A 17,246-nucleotide genomic window follows, 5' to 3' on the forward strand; every position below is an offset into this window, starting at 1 on the left:
GTGCGGTGAAACTTGGGGGTACTCAAGACAAATCAGCCTGCTGAAAGGGGTCCAGCAGTCTAGAAAGGTTGAGAGCCACTGGTCTAGGGCACCCGTGATGCTGTAGCTCAGAAGCATTTGGTCATGTGTCTGTGTCTATCAATAAAGTTCCTAGTTCCTTGCAACGGTGACAAATCAGAGCAAAAGGCCATTGATAGCACACCACTGGCCAATTGACCGGAGAAGCAACATTACATCCAAGAGACACCAACCTATGATCAGCACTCTCATGTCCCTGCCAGGTGCAGCCAGGATGTGGGGCAATTGTAATGAGGAGCCCAGCCCCTGCAGCGAGCAGCAGAGATCCCAGCTGGGCCTTCAGCACGAAGAGAGACAGGTCTTAGCTGTGAGCAATAGACCGAGGCAGCCACTGACAGGAGATACCACCAGCACTCCTGCTACACAAGGTATGACGTAACGATGCCAGAGCAGTTCTCGCGGGCTTTGTCCAGATGAAACACAAGCTACAGCCTTTCCTCTCAGGGGAGGCTTTCAACCCAGGAGATAGAAGGAGGTGGTTGCTACAGCGTTCTGCTCTACAGGAAACATGCAGGCAACCCACCAGCCAAAGCATCCTCCCTGCTTACCCATCCATGCTGAATGCCTGACAGAGTGTGAATCCCCTGTCCCCCCATCTCCGCACGCTCCTACCCTCTTGGGAAGTCAAGCTTTGGCTCCACTGTGTTACTTCCCAACCTAAGTGAGTTGTGGGTCTTAGAAACACAGGGGAAAGGAGGACATTCCCTTTGGGGCTTGTGAAGGACCCAGTCACAAGACAGAAGGGGGCGGAAGGGAAGGGATGCTACCCGAGTTATTTCACACCCAACCCCCTAAATTCTGCTCTGCTCCCCTCTCTGCCACCTCCAGCTCCCTTTCATATGAGCAGAGCCCTGGTCACCAGCACCTCTGAAAAAAACATGCCAAGAACAGGGCATTTCTACTGTAAAACAGAGCAGGAGAATGGGAGGTCTGGGTTCCATGGGAGAAGACGTCGCTTCCTTTTCAACCAACTGCCACCGGGAACAGAGGACTTTTTCCCCCTTATCTCTCTCCATTTTCTGTTTCCCTACTAGATTACAAACGCAACCGACTGACATAAACCAACACAGGGTTGCTCCCTGGTCTTCCATTCGCAGACGGGACACAAACACATCCCAGCTGTGGGAAAGTCCAGGTCAGAATTTTTGCCCCCTCTGTAATTCTGTTCTCTACAGATCTGCTTTGGTTCAGCCACAAGGTGCTGGGTTGGATGCAGGAATCGCTGCATGAAATTCTCTGGCTTATGTAATGCAGAAGGTCAGACCTGATGACCATAATAGTCTCTTCTGGCTTTAGCACCTAGGAATCCACATCCTCTGCCCAAAACATTCCCTGATGTGGCCCCCACGGGCAGGACTCTGTCTCGGGGGAGCTTGGTTGTGCCCAAGCAGAGGAGTTACTGCTGGTTTTGAAGCAGGACAGCAGGGAGGAGACTTAGCGTTCAAGCTCAGAAAGGTATGAAGCGTGGCATCTCGGCAGGACCAGTGCAGCCAGCCCCCTTCTCATCTAAATCCCGCCTTAAAACTCCGCATTTCTGGGATGTCCTGGCTATCGAAGGGACTTATTATGGTCCCATTGCCATAGCACCCAAGTGCCTCGCAATCTTGAATGGATTTATCCTCATCACACCCTGTGTGCTAGGGAAGTGCAACAATCTCCATTTTACACTGCGGAGCTGAGACCCAGAGAGATTAAGCAACCTGCCCAGGGTCCCCCAGGAAGTCTACAGTACAGCAGGGAATTGAACCCAGGACTTCAGCCAGCACCCTAAACACTGAACCATCCTTCCTCTCTAGTGAAACTGTAAAAGTCACTTATTTCTTTAGTAACTTCCCCACAAAGGTGGGCACACACCTATCCTGAGTAACCACACGATCGGATTACGATGCCCCTTACTCTGCCCCTCTCTGTTTAGCACCCAAACACCTCGTGCCATGCGCATACTTTACATGAGCAACTCTCTTCGGCAGGGCCTTGTATCTTTCTCCAAAGCCCCCAGCTCTGTTAAACTATCCTAATAGTCTTTGCCCATCTGCTGGGACACAGCGACAGCACAGAAAGCCCTGGGAGCAGACAGTCAGCCTGCAGGTCTGTTTAGCGAACATGTCAAGACCAGAGGTGCCATTCGCCTTAAAACAATATTGAAGAGTAATAGTCCCATGCACTAGAGACAGACTACTTTAAAAACAGCAGAGCTCTGGGCAGTTATTGTACTGTATTTCCTCCCCCTCTTTTTGGGCTCAGGTGTTCCTATCCCTGGTTTAAAAACCCCACATTTAGCCAATTGGACGGAAAGCCTTAGAGTAAAAGAATGAGATTTTTAATTATTGCAGCACCCAAGTGCCCTAGTGTTATGAAGGTGCTTCTAATTTAGAATTCTAATTGGAGTAAAAACTAATAAGCTACATGTAAAAGACAGAAGCCTCCTCTGAAGCTTATGGAAAGTCAATGAAAGATGTTGCCTTTGGATAAGCCCTTATCTATTTACTTTGCCCCAGTTTAAATCTCTTAGATGCAGCCAGAAAGCTGGCCTTTATCTTCCCATAAGACAATATATTAAAGAGCGCTCTGTTTTAAGCTTAGTCTCATATGGCACCTCCGCTACTACAGCATTCCTTTGTGTTTATCTGCCCTCTTCAACCCTTTCGCTCCGATCAGATGCACAGAGCGCCTCGTGTCTTCAAGTGACATGGCCGAGGTTACGCGAGAGACAGGTGCTAGGAGAACTACTGCCCTGCAGCTATCTGCAGGAAGAGAGGAGATACAGGGTTAGACGGTATTTCAGATTAAACACAACAATGGCAAACACCTGCCCCGAGGCTACACATTCTCTGCCAGAGCAAGCTGCAGCCTCCGCACGCCCCAGAAACAGCAAAGCAAACACCAAGTTCTCTGCAATGCGGCATTGTCACCCGTCAAGTGTTGTTTGCTAATTTACAGGGGGGAGAGGGAGAAAACTTTCCCTATTTTAAAACTAGGCTGTTTGCACAGGTCTGAGATGCATTTTTTCCTTTGTAAAGCCTTTTGTATAACACTTGATTGAACGAAGGAGTTGTTCTCCTTTACTGGAAGACTCTGGTACATTAATAAATTAACACAGGGGCACGCAGCACTTAAAGGGCTTGAACCAACAGCCACGCACCAAGTTACACGGAATTACATTAAGCAGCTTGTCAACAAAGCTCTGTGCTTGCTATATCCCCATGACATTCGTTAACATTAATGAAAAATCACACAACCCAGCCCCTAAGTGCAGCTTGGAAAATATGTGCCCTGAAGGGTGGAGAGATCAAAGCCACCCAAAACAAGAAAACCAAATCATAGCGAAGGCTGCACTGTGTACAGCAATCGCAACGCTCTTCAGCCAGCAGGAGACAGGATTTTCCAAAGGGCTGCAGTGAGCCATCACACAGGAGAGGGAGGCTTGGAAGGAGGACTCAGGGCAGCATCACCTTAACGCAGCGCCGCACCAGAAAGCGGAGTTGTGCAGGCTTTTGTAACAAAGCCACAAGGAACTCAACCAGTCGGATGTGGAAGGGAAGCTGGCAAAGATACAGCCGATGCTTTTAAGCGATTCCACCAGCTTAGTTCTAATGAAATTTCCCATTTTATAGATGGGGAATCCCCACAGAACAGGGAGAGTCTTTCAGACTGGAGGAACTTTCTAAGGGCACCATTTTACCAGAACTGTCCAACCTTTTGGGGCCCCTGCAACCTTTCAAGGAAACAGCCAAACTTTGCCCCCTCGTGGGTGGTAGAGGCAGGATCTCCATTCTGTGTGGGCTTTGTGACACGTACCCTCCCTGATGGGACAATCTACCTTCCAGCATTGAGATCTGGAGTAGACAAGGCCTGGAAACCCCTGTGGTCCTTGACTCATGCCTCTGAATTACAAGCACGATGGTCACTGCCAGGATGCGAATCGGCCACTATGATGGACTGCTGCAGCACTAGAAACCTGTAAGATTAGCCTATAAATATCCTAATGATCTTGTGACTTAACTGTTATGGATTCTGTAGGTGGAATACAGGGAGTGGAGAACTTGGTTCTGCTGACTCTAGCAATAATCATAAGTCCGGGGGGAAAAAACACCCAAGCTGCAACGTAACAAAAAAGGAACTGCTCATGTGGAAAGTTTTGGCACAGAGCGTCCTAGTCAAGGAGAAGAGACGGCATGACTGCAGAATCAGGAGCTGGGCATGGCCAGCAAACGCTACGACCCCCCTCTCCAGCCTGTAAAGCGACACAGGGAACTGTCAGCCCCCAGAACGCTTGCCAAGAGAAAGAACCAAGGGCAAATAAACCAGCCACCACCAAGGCCTCCCCTGCACGTCACCACCAAACATGCTGGTGAAACACAATGGTGGCCAAATCTCATTAGAATCGCCGTTTACTCTTGCCTGTCCGGGTGGTGGAAGGGGAGGAGCAATAACCAGGCTGGGGACCCAGGTTTTCAGGCTGTGTCTGCACTACCCTGCTTGTCCGGTTAAAGAATTCCTGCTGTCGCTCCTCTAGCCTTGCTCCCTTGGTGAAGGCACCAGTGGGAGCGCCAGGGTAGTCCGGATACCGGCAGCCACCAGTGTTTAAACCCTCAGCCCACATAAGTGCGCTGTAAGCAGGGGAGAGAGCCTGCGGCAGGAGCTGGCTGGAAGGCAAGAATGAGGGGCTGCTGAGAGCTCCCTCTCCGATCCCTCCAAAACCTGCTTTGCTTGGCCCTTCCTTCATTTGCACTCCCAGACTCTGCCCCCCTCGCTCAGCAATGCTTCAAATCAGAGGCACCACAGAACGCAAATGCAAACATCTCCACCAGCAGGGCCACCAGGCAAGGTGCAGAGAGCTGGCTCCTGAGATCAGCGCCGGGGAGCGAGGCCTTTCACAGGGCGAGCACCTCCAAGGGTTAGCCACAGGCCTGTCAGGCCACCATTCAGAACCAGGGCTAGTGCCGCAGCATAGACAGGGCCCAGAGCAAAGGCTTACACAGACTCACCCACATGGGGTCGCTCCCATCCGCATCCTGCATCCGGACACAATCCATACTGATCTCTATTTTGTTTGTAGGGCCATTGTCTGAGGTATCGTCCATGAAGTTCAAGTTGATCGGCTGAACTGAACATATCGGCCTAAGAGGAAGAAAAGAAAGTCATTAAAACAATGACTGAAATCCTGACTCCACTGAAGTCGACAGCATAGCTCCAATTTGACTTCAGTGGGGCCAGAATTTCACCCAACAGCCCAGTGTCTGCCAGCCGGTAGCACCGACAATCCCTATGCCAAGTATGGTGGAAAGCAGGGACCCCTCAGATAAAGCATGAGTGTTTGCCAACAGTCTTAATAGCAGCCACTGTGGCTAGTGCACCGGGCTGGGACTGAAGGGACTGTCCCGTGGAGTCAAGCAATGAGCAACAAATCTGTTAAGCCACTGGGGGAAATAAGGGAGCTCAAAGCCAGCAAGAGAGGATTTAAACCTTCCTCTCACCATGTTACAGCTAACAGTGGGTGTCAAGAAGGGGACACAGTCCTCCCTCATTCCCCAGAAACCCCATGCCAATGAAACTCAAGTCCAACCCAAACCTCCCTAGAAGGTTTCACTAAAACCTCTTCACTTTCCTCCCCTCCTCTCCGCAGGTCTTGGAGCCGGTTAGGACCAAAGAATCGATACTGGGGGAGAAGGGACGTTCTCATGATTCCCAACCTGGCTGAGACCAGGAACTCCTTGAAATCTTTCCCTCCCCTCAGCACAGCACCTAGAGGTTAGGAGACGCATTGTGGGGAGGAGTCAGAGGGGAGGAGAGGTGGACGTTACCAATGGGCTTACTTCAATAAATCTAGTAGGCAGGGTGGATGAGCAGGGTGGCAGGGCCACCATGATGGGTGGGCAACCGCTTGGGTTGCCAGCCCTCCCAGATTGGCCAGAAGTCTGCCGGAATCAGCATCAATCTCCCAGTGACTACTGAAAGCAATCTGGGAGATTTTAATAGGTACAGTACAATTATTGATGTTAGGTCATGTTGGGGGAAAAAAAATCTCCCGGAATAGCTTCAGTCAGAGTGGGCGACCCTAGCAACTGCCCAGGGCACCGTGGTCAAGAGGCTAGGAGCGTGCAGGCCTGGGGTGCGAAGCTGCAGAAGGGAGCTTGTGGCAATGGGGAGGGGGTAGGCAGCGGGGCCTGGGAGGATGGATGGAAGCCCAGGGGATGCAGCGGGGGTACAAGTTCACCCAGGGCACCATTTTCCCTAAGGAGGGCCCTGCAGGGCAGTTACCCTAGGCCCTAGGTCTAGGGTGAGCCACATCACCATGCCAACTCAGCTTTCTGGGAGGTCTCAGCCATTTGGGGGAGGCTTGGGGGGGAGGACACCGAAAACATTTTCCACCCTGGATCAGCAAAAAAAGCTGAGGTCACTCCTGCAAGAACTGAAGTGTGCTCTGCCCAGCAACTGCCCCAAACTTCCCACATCAACCTGCCTCAACCCTGACCTGATGAGACATGCCTGCCCTTCTGAGGGTGCGTAGTGCCCCAGTTCTGTTCCCTCCCAGTTCTTATATCGCACTCAGCACCATGGAGTCCGAGCATCTCCCAGCCGTGCATTTGGCCACGTGACTAACATCTGTTTCATATTTGTTCCCTCAGCCTCCCCCAAGGGGGAAAAGCATGTCCCCATGTCCAACCAGTCCATAGCCTCTCTACCGAGCCCGTCAAGGGTGCCACTTGTGAAACAGACATCTGTCCACCATGAACCAAATTGAGACCCGCTTCAGTGCCCCCAGCAGCCACCCGGTAACCATGAGTCACCACAGACTTGGCTAGATCCCTAGCAGTCACCGAGACACAAAGGACTCTGGAATCTACAACACCAATTCTCTGAGCTGCACTGACAGCCTGCCCCCCAAATGCCCGCCTGCAGCAGTCTGTCTGCTGGTACTTACTGTTCCAGAAAGTCCCAGATGTGCTGGAAAACCTCTGGACTGAGGAATTCTCTTGTCTGCGAGCTCTGGGACATGGTGGATCGGTAGTAACTCTCCGTCCAGGAGAAATGGCCTGGAGTTTCCACAAACCTTACAGCAAATAAATAGATGATATTGAATCCTCGTTTAAACTACTAAGAAACCCATCAACAGAAACAATTGTGTGAAAAAGGGAGACACACTAAACGCCTGGAACATTCATAGCTGTACAACCTGCAACCCCTGATACTAGGGATGTGTTTAGAAGGGAGAGACTTAGGACAACCCCCAGCCACCCACTCCACTGTAATTCTGTATTACATGGAATCTTACAATCAAACTTTATGTCATCCTCACATAAATCACCACAATATTTTGCACTTAAATGGGGCAGAGTACAGGGCTGGGAATCAGGAGATCTGGGTTCTGTTCCCATCTCCATCACTGACCTGCAGTGTGATCTTGCACAAGTTAGTTTGCCTCTGTTTCCACTCCTGCTTCTGACTGTCTTGTCTATTTACAGTGTAAGTTCTTTGGCACAGGGACTGCCTCTAACTGGTGTCTGCATAGGACCTAGTATAACAGGGCCCCGTTAAGTGGTACTGTTATGTAAATAATAAATAATTATACTGTAGCTTTTATCTTGGGCCAAAAGTGGTGATTTTTAGAAAATTTTCATCAATTTTTTGGTTTAAAAGCATATGTACTTTTCCTGCTTTAGAGCTATTCACAATTTTAACTGTAGAATAATGATCGAACATGCTCAAATTAGATGTAAAGTGGTATTTTAATCTCATTTTTCTTGCTGAAAAAAGAAGCCCAAGTAAACTAAACGTTTAAAGATTACATTAACAAAAAGCACTCAAAACAGAGAAAATACAACACTTTCCTATGCAAAAGTACACACACTCTCTCTCTCAGAGCCAAACTCATCACACACTTAAGCAGCCCCAACTCCACTGAGGACAGCAAAGCTTTCGCACAGAGTACCTTGAATGGCCAGCAATGGGCTTTCCGTTTAGCAGAGGGCGTTCAAGTGAAGTTCCTACCGACAGCAGGTGAGAGCGCTATTAAGTGTGACCGAGTTACAGCGAGAAGCCCTCAGGAGAGCACTTGGGAACAGGCAGCTTTATAAATGGGCTGCAATCTCTTTTGCTTTCCACTTATGACACAACCTGGCCTCCCACGGTCCAAGAGAGGATGGGATGAAGCACAAGAGCTTTTGAAAAAGCTGTCCCTTTATTTAGATTTGTACAAATGCTTAAGAAAAAAGAAGTACGACAGCCACTGTCCAGAACTGGGCACCTCCAGAGCTCAGAGCAAGTCTCTGCAGCTTGATCTGAAGGACAAGGCTGAGGCTGAGTGCTAGAGCAGACTCCCATGCTCTCTGCAGGTCAGGTGAGGGAAGAGGAAGACAAGAGCACGAGTGCGAACCTTGATATAATTTAGCACATCACACTTTATTACAGTAGGATCCAGAGGCCTCAGGCAGGTCAGGGCCCCACTGAGCACAAACAGGAGTGACAGTCCTCCACTTGCCTGCTTTGCCTACCCACTCCCCAGCTACCACTCCAGCGCCTCCTGCCTCTCCTCTCCCGCTCCCCAAGCCCTGCACCAACACCCCACCAAACTGCCCCACGCTCCTGAGAATGCCAAAGAAAACAGGGATGGAAAGCATTAAACCCTGAGCTCCCCTTGCCACAGTTCCTGACCCCTTCATTTCATGGATCAAGGTGTTCAGCAATGCCCAGAGCCCCTGTTCAGGATCTATGGAGAAGCAGAAGAGATCACTCACTTTGCTACATGCAACAGATCCTTCATAGACTTGACCTATGGATTCCACAAACTTCACAGGCCCTTAGGCACTGCTCACAATTGGTGTACCTATCCCTGACCTCGTATCAATGTCAATACATATTATCAACCCACCAAACCGTCTGCTCTGCCAAGCTCCCTGCATGCACAAACCTGTTTGCCACTGACCCACCAGGAGCCCGGGCCAGCAGCTAACAATCATTGACTTCCAAAAACTCACCCCTTAGGAAGTGACTATGACCAATGGCATCAGCTCAGAGTTGCTCACCAAGCCACTCCCCACAGGTCTTCCTTTAATCAACAACTCCTCAGCACCAGAGTCCTCCTGCAAGTTACAACTTGCCCCACTTGGTTCCTAGCTATCTCAGCGCTAGGCCACATGGCCAGGAACTAACCCACACAGATTCGGGCACACGGGCAGAGGAGGAAAACATCCCAATCCGCAGCAGTGCAATGAATTTTGCAGAGGTTGTTTTTGTTTCTGCCCACAATCAGGTATTCTCAGCAGCCCTTCTGTGACAAACCCTCAGTTATGCTGCTTTGGGGAGTTAATTTGCACTGGCTGTGTTTTGTTTGTTTTGGGGGGGGGGTTTGGGGTGGGGGGAAGAGGGGAGAAGGGGAAGAAACACCTGGGAATTTCCATCCAGTATTGGGCAGTTTGGGTCCTTCAGATTCTATATCCCACCTCCACCAGTGACCAGCACCTAGGAAGGCATGATATGTGGCCAGGCAGAGGGTACAATCAGATGAGCTTGGATGTGAGAATGCAATTCTGCCCACATTCTGTACAGCCTCAGCCCTCTCTGGTCCTCCTCTAGTGCTAGGACTTCCCCTGAGCCACATTCATACGACGTCACACGTTTGTCCTTTCGCCCCACACAGGGTGATCCCATGTGTATTTATTTGCAAAGGGGCCCTGTTGGATTACGGGTCCACACTTTTCAAGTGGTGCAAAAAAAAAGAGCTTTTACATTTCCCTAGACCAACAGAAACGTACCATTATTTCTTTCATTTAAATTCCAACATAAAACTTTTTAAACAAACAAGCTCTGTACTCCCCCTCTGTAGGCTAGTGCCTCTGCCTCGGTTTCCCTATTTGTGCAATTACAACCACCCCCCTATCCTCACAGGGAGGCTGTATGGGTTCACTAGCTAACATCTGCAAAGAGTTTAAAGAGGGAAAATCTTAAGGAACAGTCAGTATTGCTCTTTGCTCAGCTGGGACAATGGCAATTGGCAGGTCACTTTCTATTTATTTGCTGAGGCTTTTCCAAAGCATCCTGCTTCCAGTGCACTAAAATACCCAGGTTACTGTGCTGCAAGGAAACATTTAAAATAAAAGTCATAGTGCAGATTAGGGTGTTTCCATCCCCTCCCCACAAAACCTAAATTTGGTGCCTAACCTTTCGTCACCACCCCTTTAGCCTGCTAGGCGTTAGAGCAGCCTCTGTACTGAATAGTTTACAGGAATGCATGATTTTTTTTTCCCCCCCAGAAAAACAAGCAGGGCATAAACTCCATCCATCTGACCTCACTCCATGCATTTAGGCCCCCCAACCTGCATCTTTAAGTCACCCAAGTCTCCGACTTCAGTGAGACTGTGTGTACAGAGTTAACCACACATGTAAGCATTTTCAGGATTGGGAGTTGGATTGCTACTTCCAGTCACTAGATTGTTACTTTCATGCAGCACTTCGCATCCCAAAGTGTATTACCTATTTAGTGTGTGACATTGCGAACACTACCACGTACAGGGCTTACTGCTGGGCATTACTACCAGACTACTGACTTTAATGGGACTGAAGCCTGGTAGCAAATCTTTGTACAATTGGACCATATGCTGACACACAAACTAGAAACTGGGTTCAGTGCAGGAACCTCTAAGGTGAAACACAGCGAGTGTTTAAATGGAACATTATACGACGGTAAGCGGAGAATTACCAGATCCAGTTACAACAGACTGGGGAATGTAGACCGTCACCAAGTTGTAATTTGGCTTGAACACCGGAGCTGACAACTCCCCTCTTATAAAAAGCTCCAGGGGATCTTTAGTGATCAAAAGGACCATGGTTTTGTCTCATCTAAGAGGCAATCTCTCTCCATCAGTACAATTTTCCTTAGCACTGTGCTGGAGCATTGCTTCCATACTGACTCAGAGTTCAGCCTACTCAGTCACCAGGATCACTTCCAGCATCAGCTAGTGTTACTCGTGTGCCTCCCCTCCAAAACACTGACCCCACCCAATCCTACTTACCTTGCAAGACCAGATGGAATCACAGCTCTGTATCACAGTTCCAGGGGCTTTTCACACATGCCTAGCGATCCTCACATATAAAGCCTTATGTGCATTGAATGTTTATCTCTCTCCGATAATTTTACAAGAATTACACTACATTGTGTGGCAGAATTATGTCATATCCCTTAGGTGGGAAAACAACATAATTTGCCATGAAACTGACTGCCAGGTCACTTTTAAAACTTACACAGCACCTGTGCTCTAACTAGCTTAAATGGGCTTTGCAAATATTAACTCTCCCAACAGATAGGAATAAAAAACAACACCACCACCACACAGATGGTAAGGTGAGGCACAGCAGATTAGCACTTCTGAAAATCAGATACTTAAACAACTGCAGTTCCTATTCACTTCTGCTAGAGCTGTGGATTCCCAGAATGTCTGACAATCAAGCCTTAAGTGACTAGTTTACCATCAAACAAGTCATTAGCAGATTCAGGAAGAGACAGGAGAACCTCAAAGCATCAACTCATTCACCCACAACGATTCTGCCTCTTCTACACTAGGAGAAAGAGGGCACAGCATTCTCTTAATCAGAAATAACACTTCTGATATCAGGGAATGATAAGAGAGGAGAAAACTGCCATGGTGACTGTAGCAGGGTTGATATTCCTACCATAGTAGCATTACTCAGTGCATATGTTCTTGTTTACAAATCACTAATAAAACGGAGCACAAAAGCCTATTTTACTTACACTTTTGAAAGGAGAGAACCTTTCTATGCCCACAACACCTCAAGAAAGTAGCCCTGTGTTTGAGACCAGACACACCCAGCCTTAGGGCCAGGTGCTTCATATTTATATAAGGAGAGGGTCTGGGGCGGAGCTAAAGATAAAGCTCCATGCTTGAGTCCATCTGCCTCTTGAGCAGTGGTTCTCAAATTTTTGTGCTGGTGACCCCTTTCACATAGCAAGGCTCTAATGCAACCCCTCCTTATAATTATATTTTATATGTTTATAACATTTTTATATATTTAACACCATTATAAATGCTGGAGGCAAAGCAGGGTTTGGGATGGAGGCTGACAGCTTGTGACCCCCCCATGTAATAACCTTGCAACCCCCTGAGGGGTCCCGACCCACAGTCTGAGAACCCCTGCTCTTGACAGACGATATTGAAAAACCAAAAACACCACCCCAGCAAGGCATGTGCCGGGGTTTATTTGCTTTTCCCTCTTCAGTACAGGTGTCAGGGACGAGAAGATCTGAACTGTCATCAGGCTAGCTGTAGGGTTTATAGTACGTGGGGAGAACAGATGTGAATAAGAAATCATAGAGAAGTCTAAAGCTAGTTAAGGCTTAATGGTCTGTTTTTCAGAGGTGTTGACCTGCAGCATTAATGGACTCCAGCATCTCTGGGAAATCAGGCCTTTTTGCAGGGGGTAGGAATTTTCTCCCCATAACACTAATAGCATATGAGCTCTTGATACAAAATTGCCTTGGCTTATAAACCTTAACTCCATGGTATAGAAGTCTGGAGGAGTCTCACTGCGGGGAGAGGGGTATAATTCATGCTAAGGATGGACAAACTAGAGCAGATCCCACCCTAAAGCAAACTGGTTTTGAAGACTGGAAAGTTTGGGTTACAGGCTCTTGCTTCTCTCTTCTCTCCCAAGACAAACGTTTTGGTTTCTTTCAGGCCCCTCGGTATTGCTGGGGCCCATTTGGAGGGGCTCACATAATATGAGAAAGGCTGCAGCATCTCATGGAAAACAAAAGGGCTAGAAAGCTGGTTTCTAAAAAAGCCTGCCCCCATTTAACAAATCAGGAGCCAAGCTCCAAATAAACGTCTACTGACCTGGCCCCTGGCACCAGAGCAGTTTGCACACCTTAGATCACGTTGTCCTCACAGCCCTCCTGTGAGGTAGGGCAGTAATTCCCCCGTTTTACCAGCGCGGCACTGAGGTACACAAGCGGACATTTTCAAAAGTGACCAGTGATTTTGGATGCCTGACTAGGGACACCTTAAAGGGCCGATTCTCAGACAGTGGGTGCCCTGCACTTTCTGAAAAGTCAGGCCCTTTTAAGGTGTCTCAGGGTAGGTACCCACTTCTGCCTATCTTGGCCATTCAGATCAAGTGGTCGCATAGGGAGCTCACAGGACAAGGATTTGAACCTTAATCCCCTCACTCTAGTGATTTAACTAGATAAACTGCCCTTCCTGAGTAATTAACCCTTTACACGTCACCTAGTTTACACGTCACCTAGTCCTTAACACCCTCTAGATGCATGGCTAGGAGGCATAGCTGGTTAACGCATTAGCATTCGACAGCCTGAAGGCTGGGGTCAAATAGCGAAGCTGGTCAACAGTGAGATGAGTCGATGGTCTCAGGCTCGACCTCCGTGATTCTAATCCAAACACTGGCCTCTCCCTGCGACAGCTGAGGAAATCCATTCAAGTACATGAAGAGGCACAAGATACAACCACAGTAGAATTCAAAAGCCGTCTACATAATTGACCAAATCTTGGTATAGTCATATTTTTAGTTCTTGAAAGGGGTGGGGGCCCTTGTTCTTTCTGAGTGTGCTGCTAAAACTCTAGGAACTTGGCAGCGTTCAGAGCACTGGAATTCCCCCTGCTCTACATTTTAACACTGCAGTGATTTGTAGACATCACTATTTAATGAAGCACACAGCTGTGCAAGAAGAGAAGGAGGCGGAGTTGGCAGCGTGGGACAAGCGAGAGAATCTGGCAAGCGGTGTCATCTGGAATTCCCCTAACTCTGTGGGACAGGCTCATACACCCCCCCCCCCGCGCCGTCAATATACACGCTGGAAGAGCTTGTTAAAGGCCCCCAATAACCAAACAGGCTTATTGCATTAGGGACGGGTCCAAAATAAAATGTCCCTGTGTGAGCAGCCCTCCACCCCAACGATTGGGGAGGCTCAGATCTGAATTTTGCCATTGTCCCCCATCTCCACGATGGGCCAATACAAAACCCTTGGATCCAAACACTTGTATATTCTGTGACAGGCTGGAGATCTGGACCCTAACTTTGGGCCTCAGACCCTTCCTGAACTCCCCCCACACCCTCCACTTCATCGCCTTCTAAACTTCCTGACAGGCCTCGGACCTGAGGCCTAGTGAAACAATGTGAGTAAAACAAGGAACCACCCCAAACTTGGACCACATATTTTTTATTTTTTTCCCCTTATTTCCCTGCCTACAACTGAATTTCAGGAGCTTGGCTTATGGAACCCCAACAGAGACTGGTGTCTGGGGATTCCTGGCCCGGCGGCAGTGGGTATTATTGAATGGTACACAATTAGTTTTACTTAGGTTTCCAGCCCAGATTTCAGATCCAAGTAGTTTCAATCAGCAGCCAGACTTCAGGGATCTGCTCCAAATACCTTAGGACTCCTCTACCACATCTTAGGCCCATGACCTTTATTTTGTAAATGCCTGCAGCTGGAAACTGAGGTAGCCATGGCGTAGGGGGGTAATGGTATGATGGGATAACATGGTTTTGGTAATTAAATATTCATGGTAAATAGGCCCAATGGCCTGTGATGGGATATTAGATGGGGTGGGATCTGAGTTACCCAGGAAAGAATTTTCTGTAGTATCTGGCTGGTGAATCTTGCCCATATGCTCAGGGTGTAGCCGTCGCCATATTTGGGGTCAGGAAGGAATTTTCCTCCAGGGCAGATTGGAAGAGGCCCTGGAGGTTTTTCGCCTTCCTCTATAGCATGGGGCACAGGTCACTTGCTGGAGGATTCTCTGCTCCTTGAAGTCTTTAAACCACGATTTGAGGACTTATAGCTCAGACATAGGTGAGAGGTTTTTCGCAGGAGTGGGTGGGTGAAATTCTGTGGCCTGCGTTGTGCAGGAGGTCAGACTAAACGATCATAATGGTCCCTTCTGACATTAGTATCTATGAATCTATGAATGTGACTATGGAGAAGGGAAAGCTATCCTCAGCAAATGGAGGTTTTTGTAGCAAAAAAATGCCCACCCAGAGCACAAGTCACAGCTCTTCCTGTATTTCTTGGGTCCCTAGGGCCTGATTCAATTTTCCCAGATCCTCAGCTACCATCATCCCAGAAAACACACGGACAACAGCAAAGAATTTGGGGCGGTGATATCAGACCAGACGAGACCTGGGGAATCAGGACAAGGACAGGAACTATGGGCTGGGAAACTGATTGTGCCATAGGGAAGGGCAGCAGGACAGGGCTAGGAGTTTTATCATCCGGTAGGAACTCCTTGGCTTCAAGGTGAACCAAGCGCTGCGCACACAGAACACGAGCCGGAGTTGGGAGCGGCAACAGGGCAGGAGAGAGGAACTGGGCTCAAAACATGCAAGCAAAATATCTGTGTAACACAGGAAGGCATCTCTACAGAATCAATCATGCACAGCTGAGGATAGGAGCTAGCGACCCTTAAAGGGACACTGACTACTTTTCATGCTGGTAGAACCATCTTTAATAGCATGTCCTGATTTTCTGTTTTAATTCCTTTTTCAGAGGAGCGGGAAAGAGGCGTTTTGTTCTCCTGTCGCTGTTGGTCCGGGTTCTTTCTGCAAAGAAGAAACTGACTGTACAAAAGAAACAGTGAAACTAGCTACAGCCAAAAACGCTGTACAAACACATCCACAAACTGAAAAATTATTGTTATTCACCAGCATCTTTCACTTACAGTCATCTGGGTGTTATTGTACCCATAGAAGGCGTGACATTTTCCACTTCACATCACCCTCTTAGTGCATGTTACCTTGTTACTGACTGCGGCCACGTGACAGTAACCTGATCAGAGTAGGCAGCGAGGCTCCCCTCAGACCTCCACCAGAGCTGAGAGCAAGGAATCATCCCTGCCTCCCAAGGATAGCCACCTCTGCAGGTGAAATGGAAGAGCCATAATAAAGACACCAGCAAACCACAGAGGACTGGGACTTCTGCCCTCCATGCTTCATCAGAATCACCCTGACAACTGTCACTTGTGACCTCCTCTCATTAGGTATCGTGGGCATTTCTTTAGTTTTTAGAGGTAGTACTTCCCAGTGGATAGAGCACTGGCCTATGGATCAGGCTACCAGGTTCTAACAGCATCTCTGCCCTGACCTGCTGAGTGATGTTGAGCAAGTCATGTCTCTCTGTGCCTCAGTTTCCCCATTTGTAAAACGATGATAATGATGTTTGTAAAGTGCTTGAATGAAAAGTGCTATATAAGAGCTTGGTCTCCGTACCACCACTATAGCAGTTAAATGTTACAGAGAGGGTTTCCAGTTTTAGGTTTTAAGAGAAAAACCTACCCACCAGTCTTTTATTTATTAAATAATGAAAATAATTTTTTGGCAATTTTGAAATTTAAATACTTCCCCCCGACACTTTTTTGAAAGATCCTGTCCCCAAGTGTGTTGTTGAGATGTTTAATAATGCTGTCCAGCTGGAGATGGGGAGAACTGTAATTAACGGTTGTCTCACTTGACACAGGAAAAGCTCTTATCTGCACAACATTCTCGGGGGGGAAAAAATCTTCAAGTTAATGGAAAATTCAAATTCAGTGCTCTCAAAATAAAATCCTTGGGTTTTTTTTTAAATCCCTTCCTCCCCCCAAAAAAAAAAGAAAAAGAAAAAGGCAAAATATTTGATTTGAAAATCTTCCTTCCATTGCAGAATAAACGCACAATGGGTAAAATTTTCATGAACACCTAGATCGGTGCTGAGGAGTCTATGTCCCATTTTCAGAAGTCACCTGGGCACTTGACTTTCAGTGGAACGTAGGCTCCAAAGCACACAGGTGACTCTGAAAATGGGACTTAAGAGTCCCAAGTTACATAAGTGCTTTAAAAATCCCACCCTTAATTTTATCCAAAATTCCAGAAAAAAAAAATCCCCCCCCCAAACTGGAAACTCACGTTCTATCTGAATCTGTTTAAGCCCTAAATTTGCCTACTGAAATATTTGTCCAGTGATACCTGGAACTTGCTCATCAGCCTTTTCATCTTTTAAAGCAGTCCCGTCAGCCCAAAATTTTCCTGATCAAATAGGAGGGGAGTGTCCATCAACATCACGAAACCACTGAACTTGAGCTTCAGATCTCTTTTCTTTATAATTATTTATTCATAGGTTTCTAGACAATTCATCACCTTAATACCTGAGCATTTGTGACTTC

General features: G+C 47.9%; 1 protein-coding gene across 2 annotated transcripts in view; it reads right to left on the reverse strand.

The window, feature by feature from the left end:
- Positions 1 to 17,246, reverse strand: part of TP63 (tumor protein p63) — a 130,529-nt gene that overhangs the window by 95,810 nt on the left and 17,473 nt on the right. The window contains exons 2-3 of one of the 2 annotated variants that reach the window (XM_077826078.1): positions 7,004 to 7,132; positions 5,067 to 5,199 (exon numbers count right to left, since the gene is read on the reverse strand). In XM_077826078.1, coding sequence (XP_077682204.1) covers positions 5,067 to 5,199; positions 7,004 to 7,132 — 262 coding nt within the window. Of the gene's footprint in view, positions 1 to 5,066; positions 5,200 to 7,003; positions 7,133 to 17,246 lie in introns of those variants that run through there. The other variant, XM_077826079.1, reaches the window with a different exon arrangement.

The sequence above is a fragment of the Eretmochelys imbricata genome, chromosome 9, assembly GCF_965152235.1.
Source record: "Eretmochelys imbricata isolate rEreImb1 chromosome 9, rEreImb1.hap1, whole genome shotgun sequence".
NCBI lineage: Eukaryota > Metazoa > Chordata > Testudines > Cheloniidae > Eretmochelys > Eretmochelys imbricata.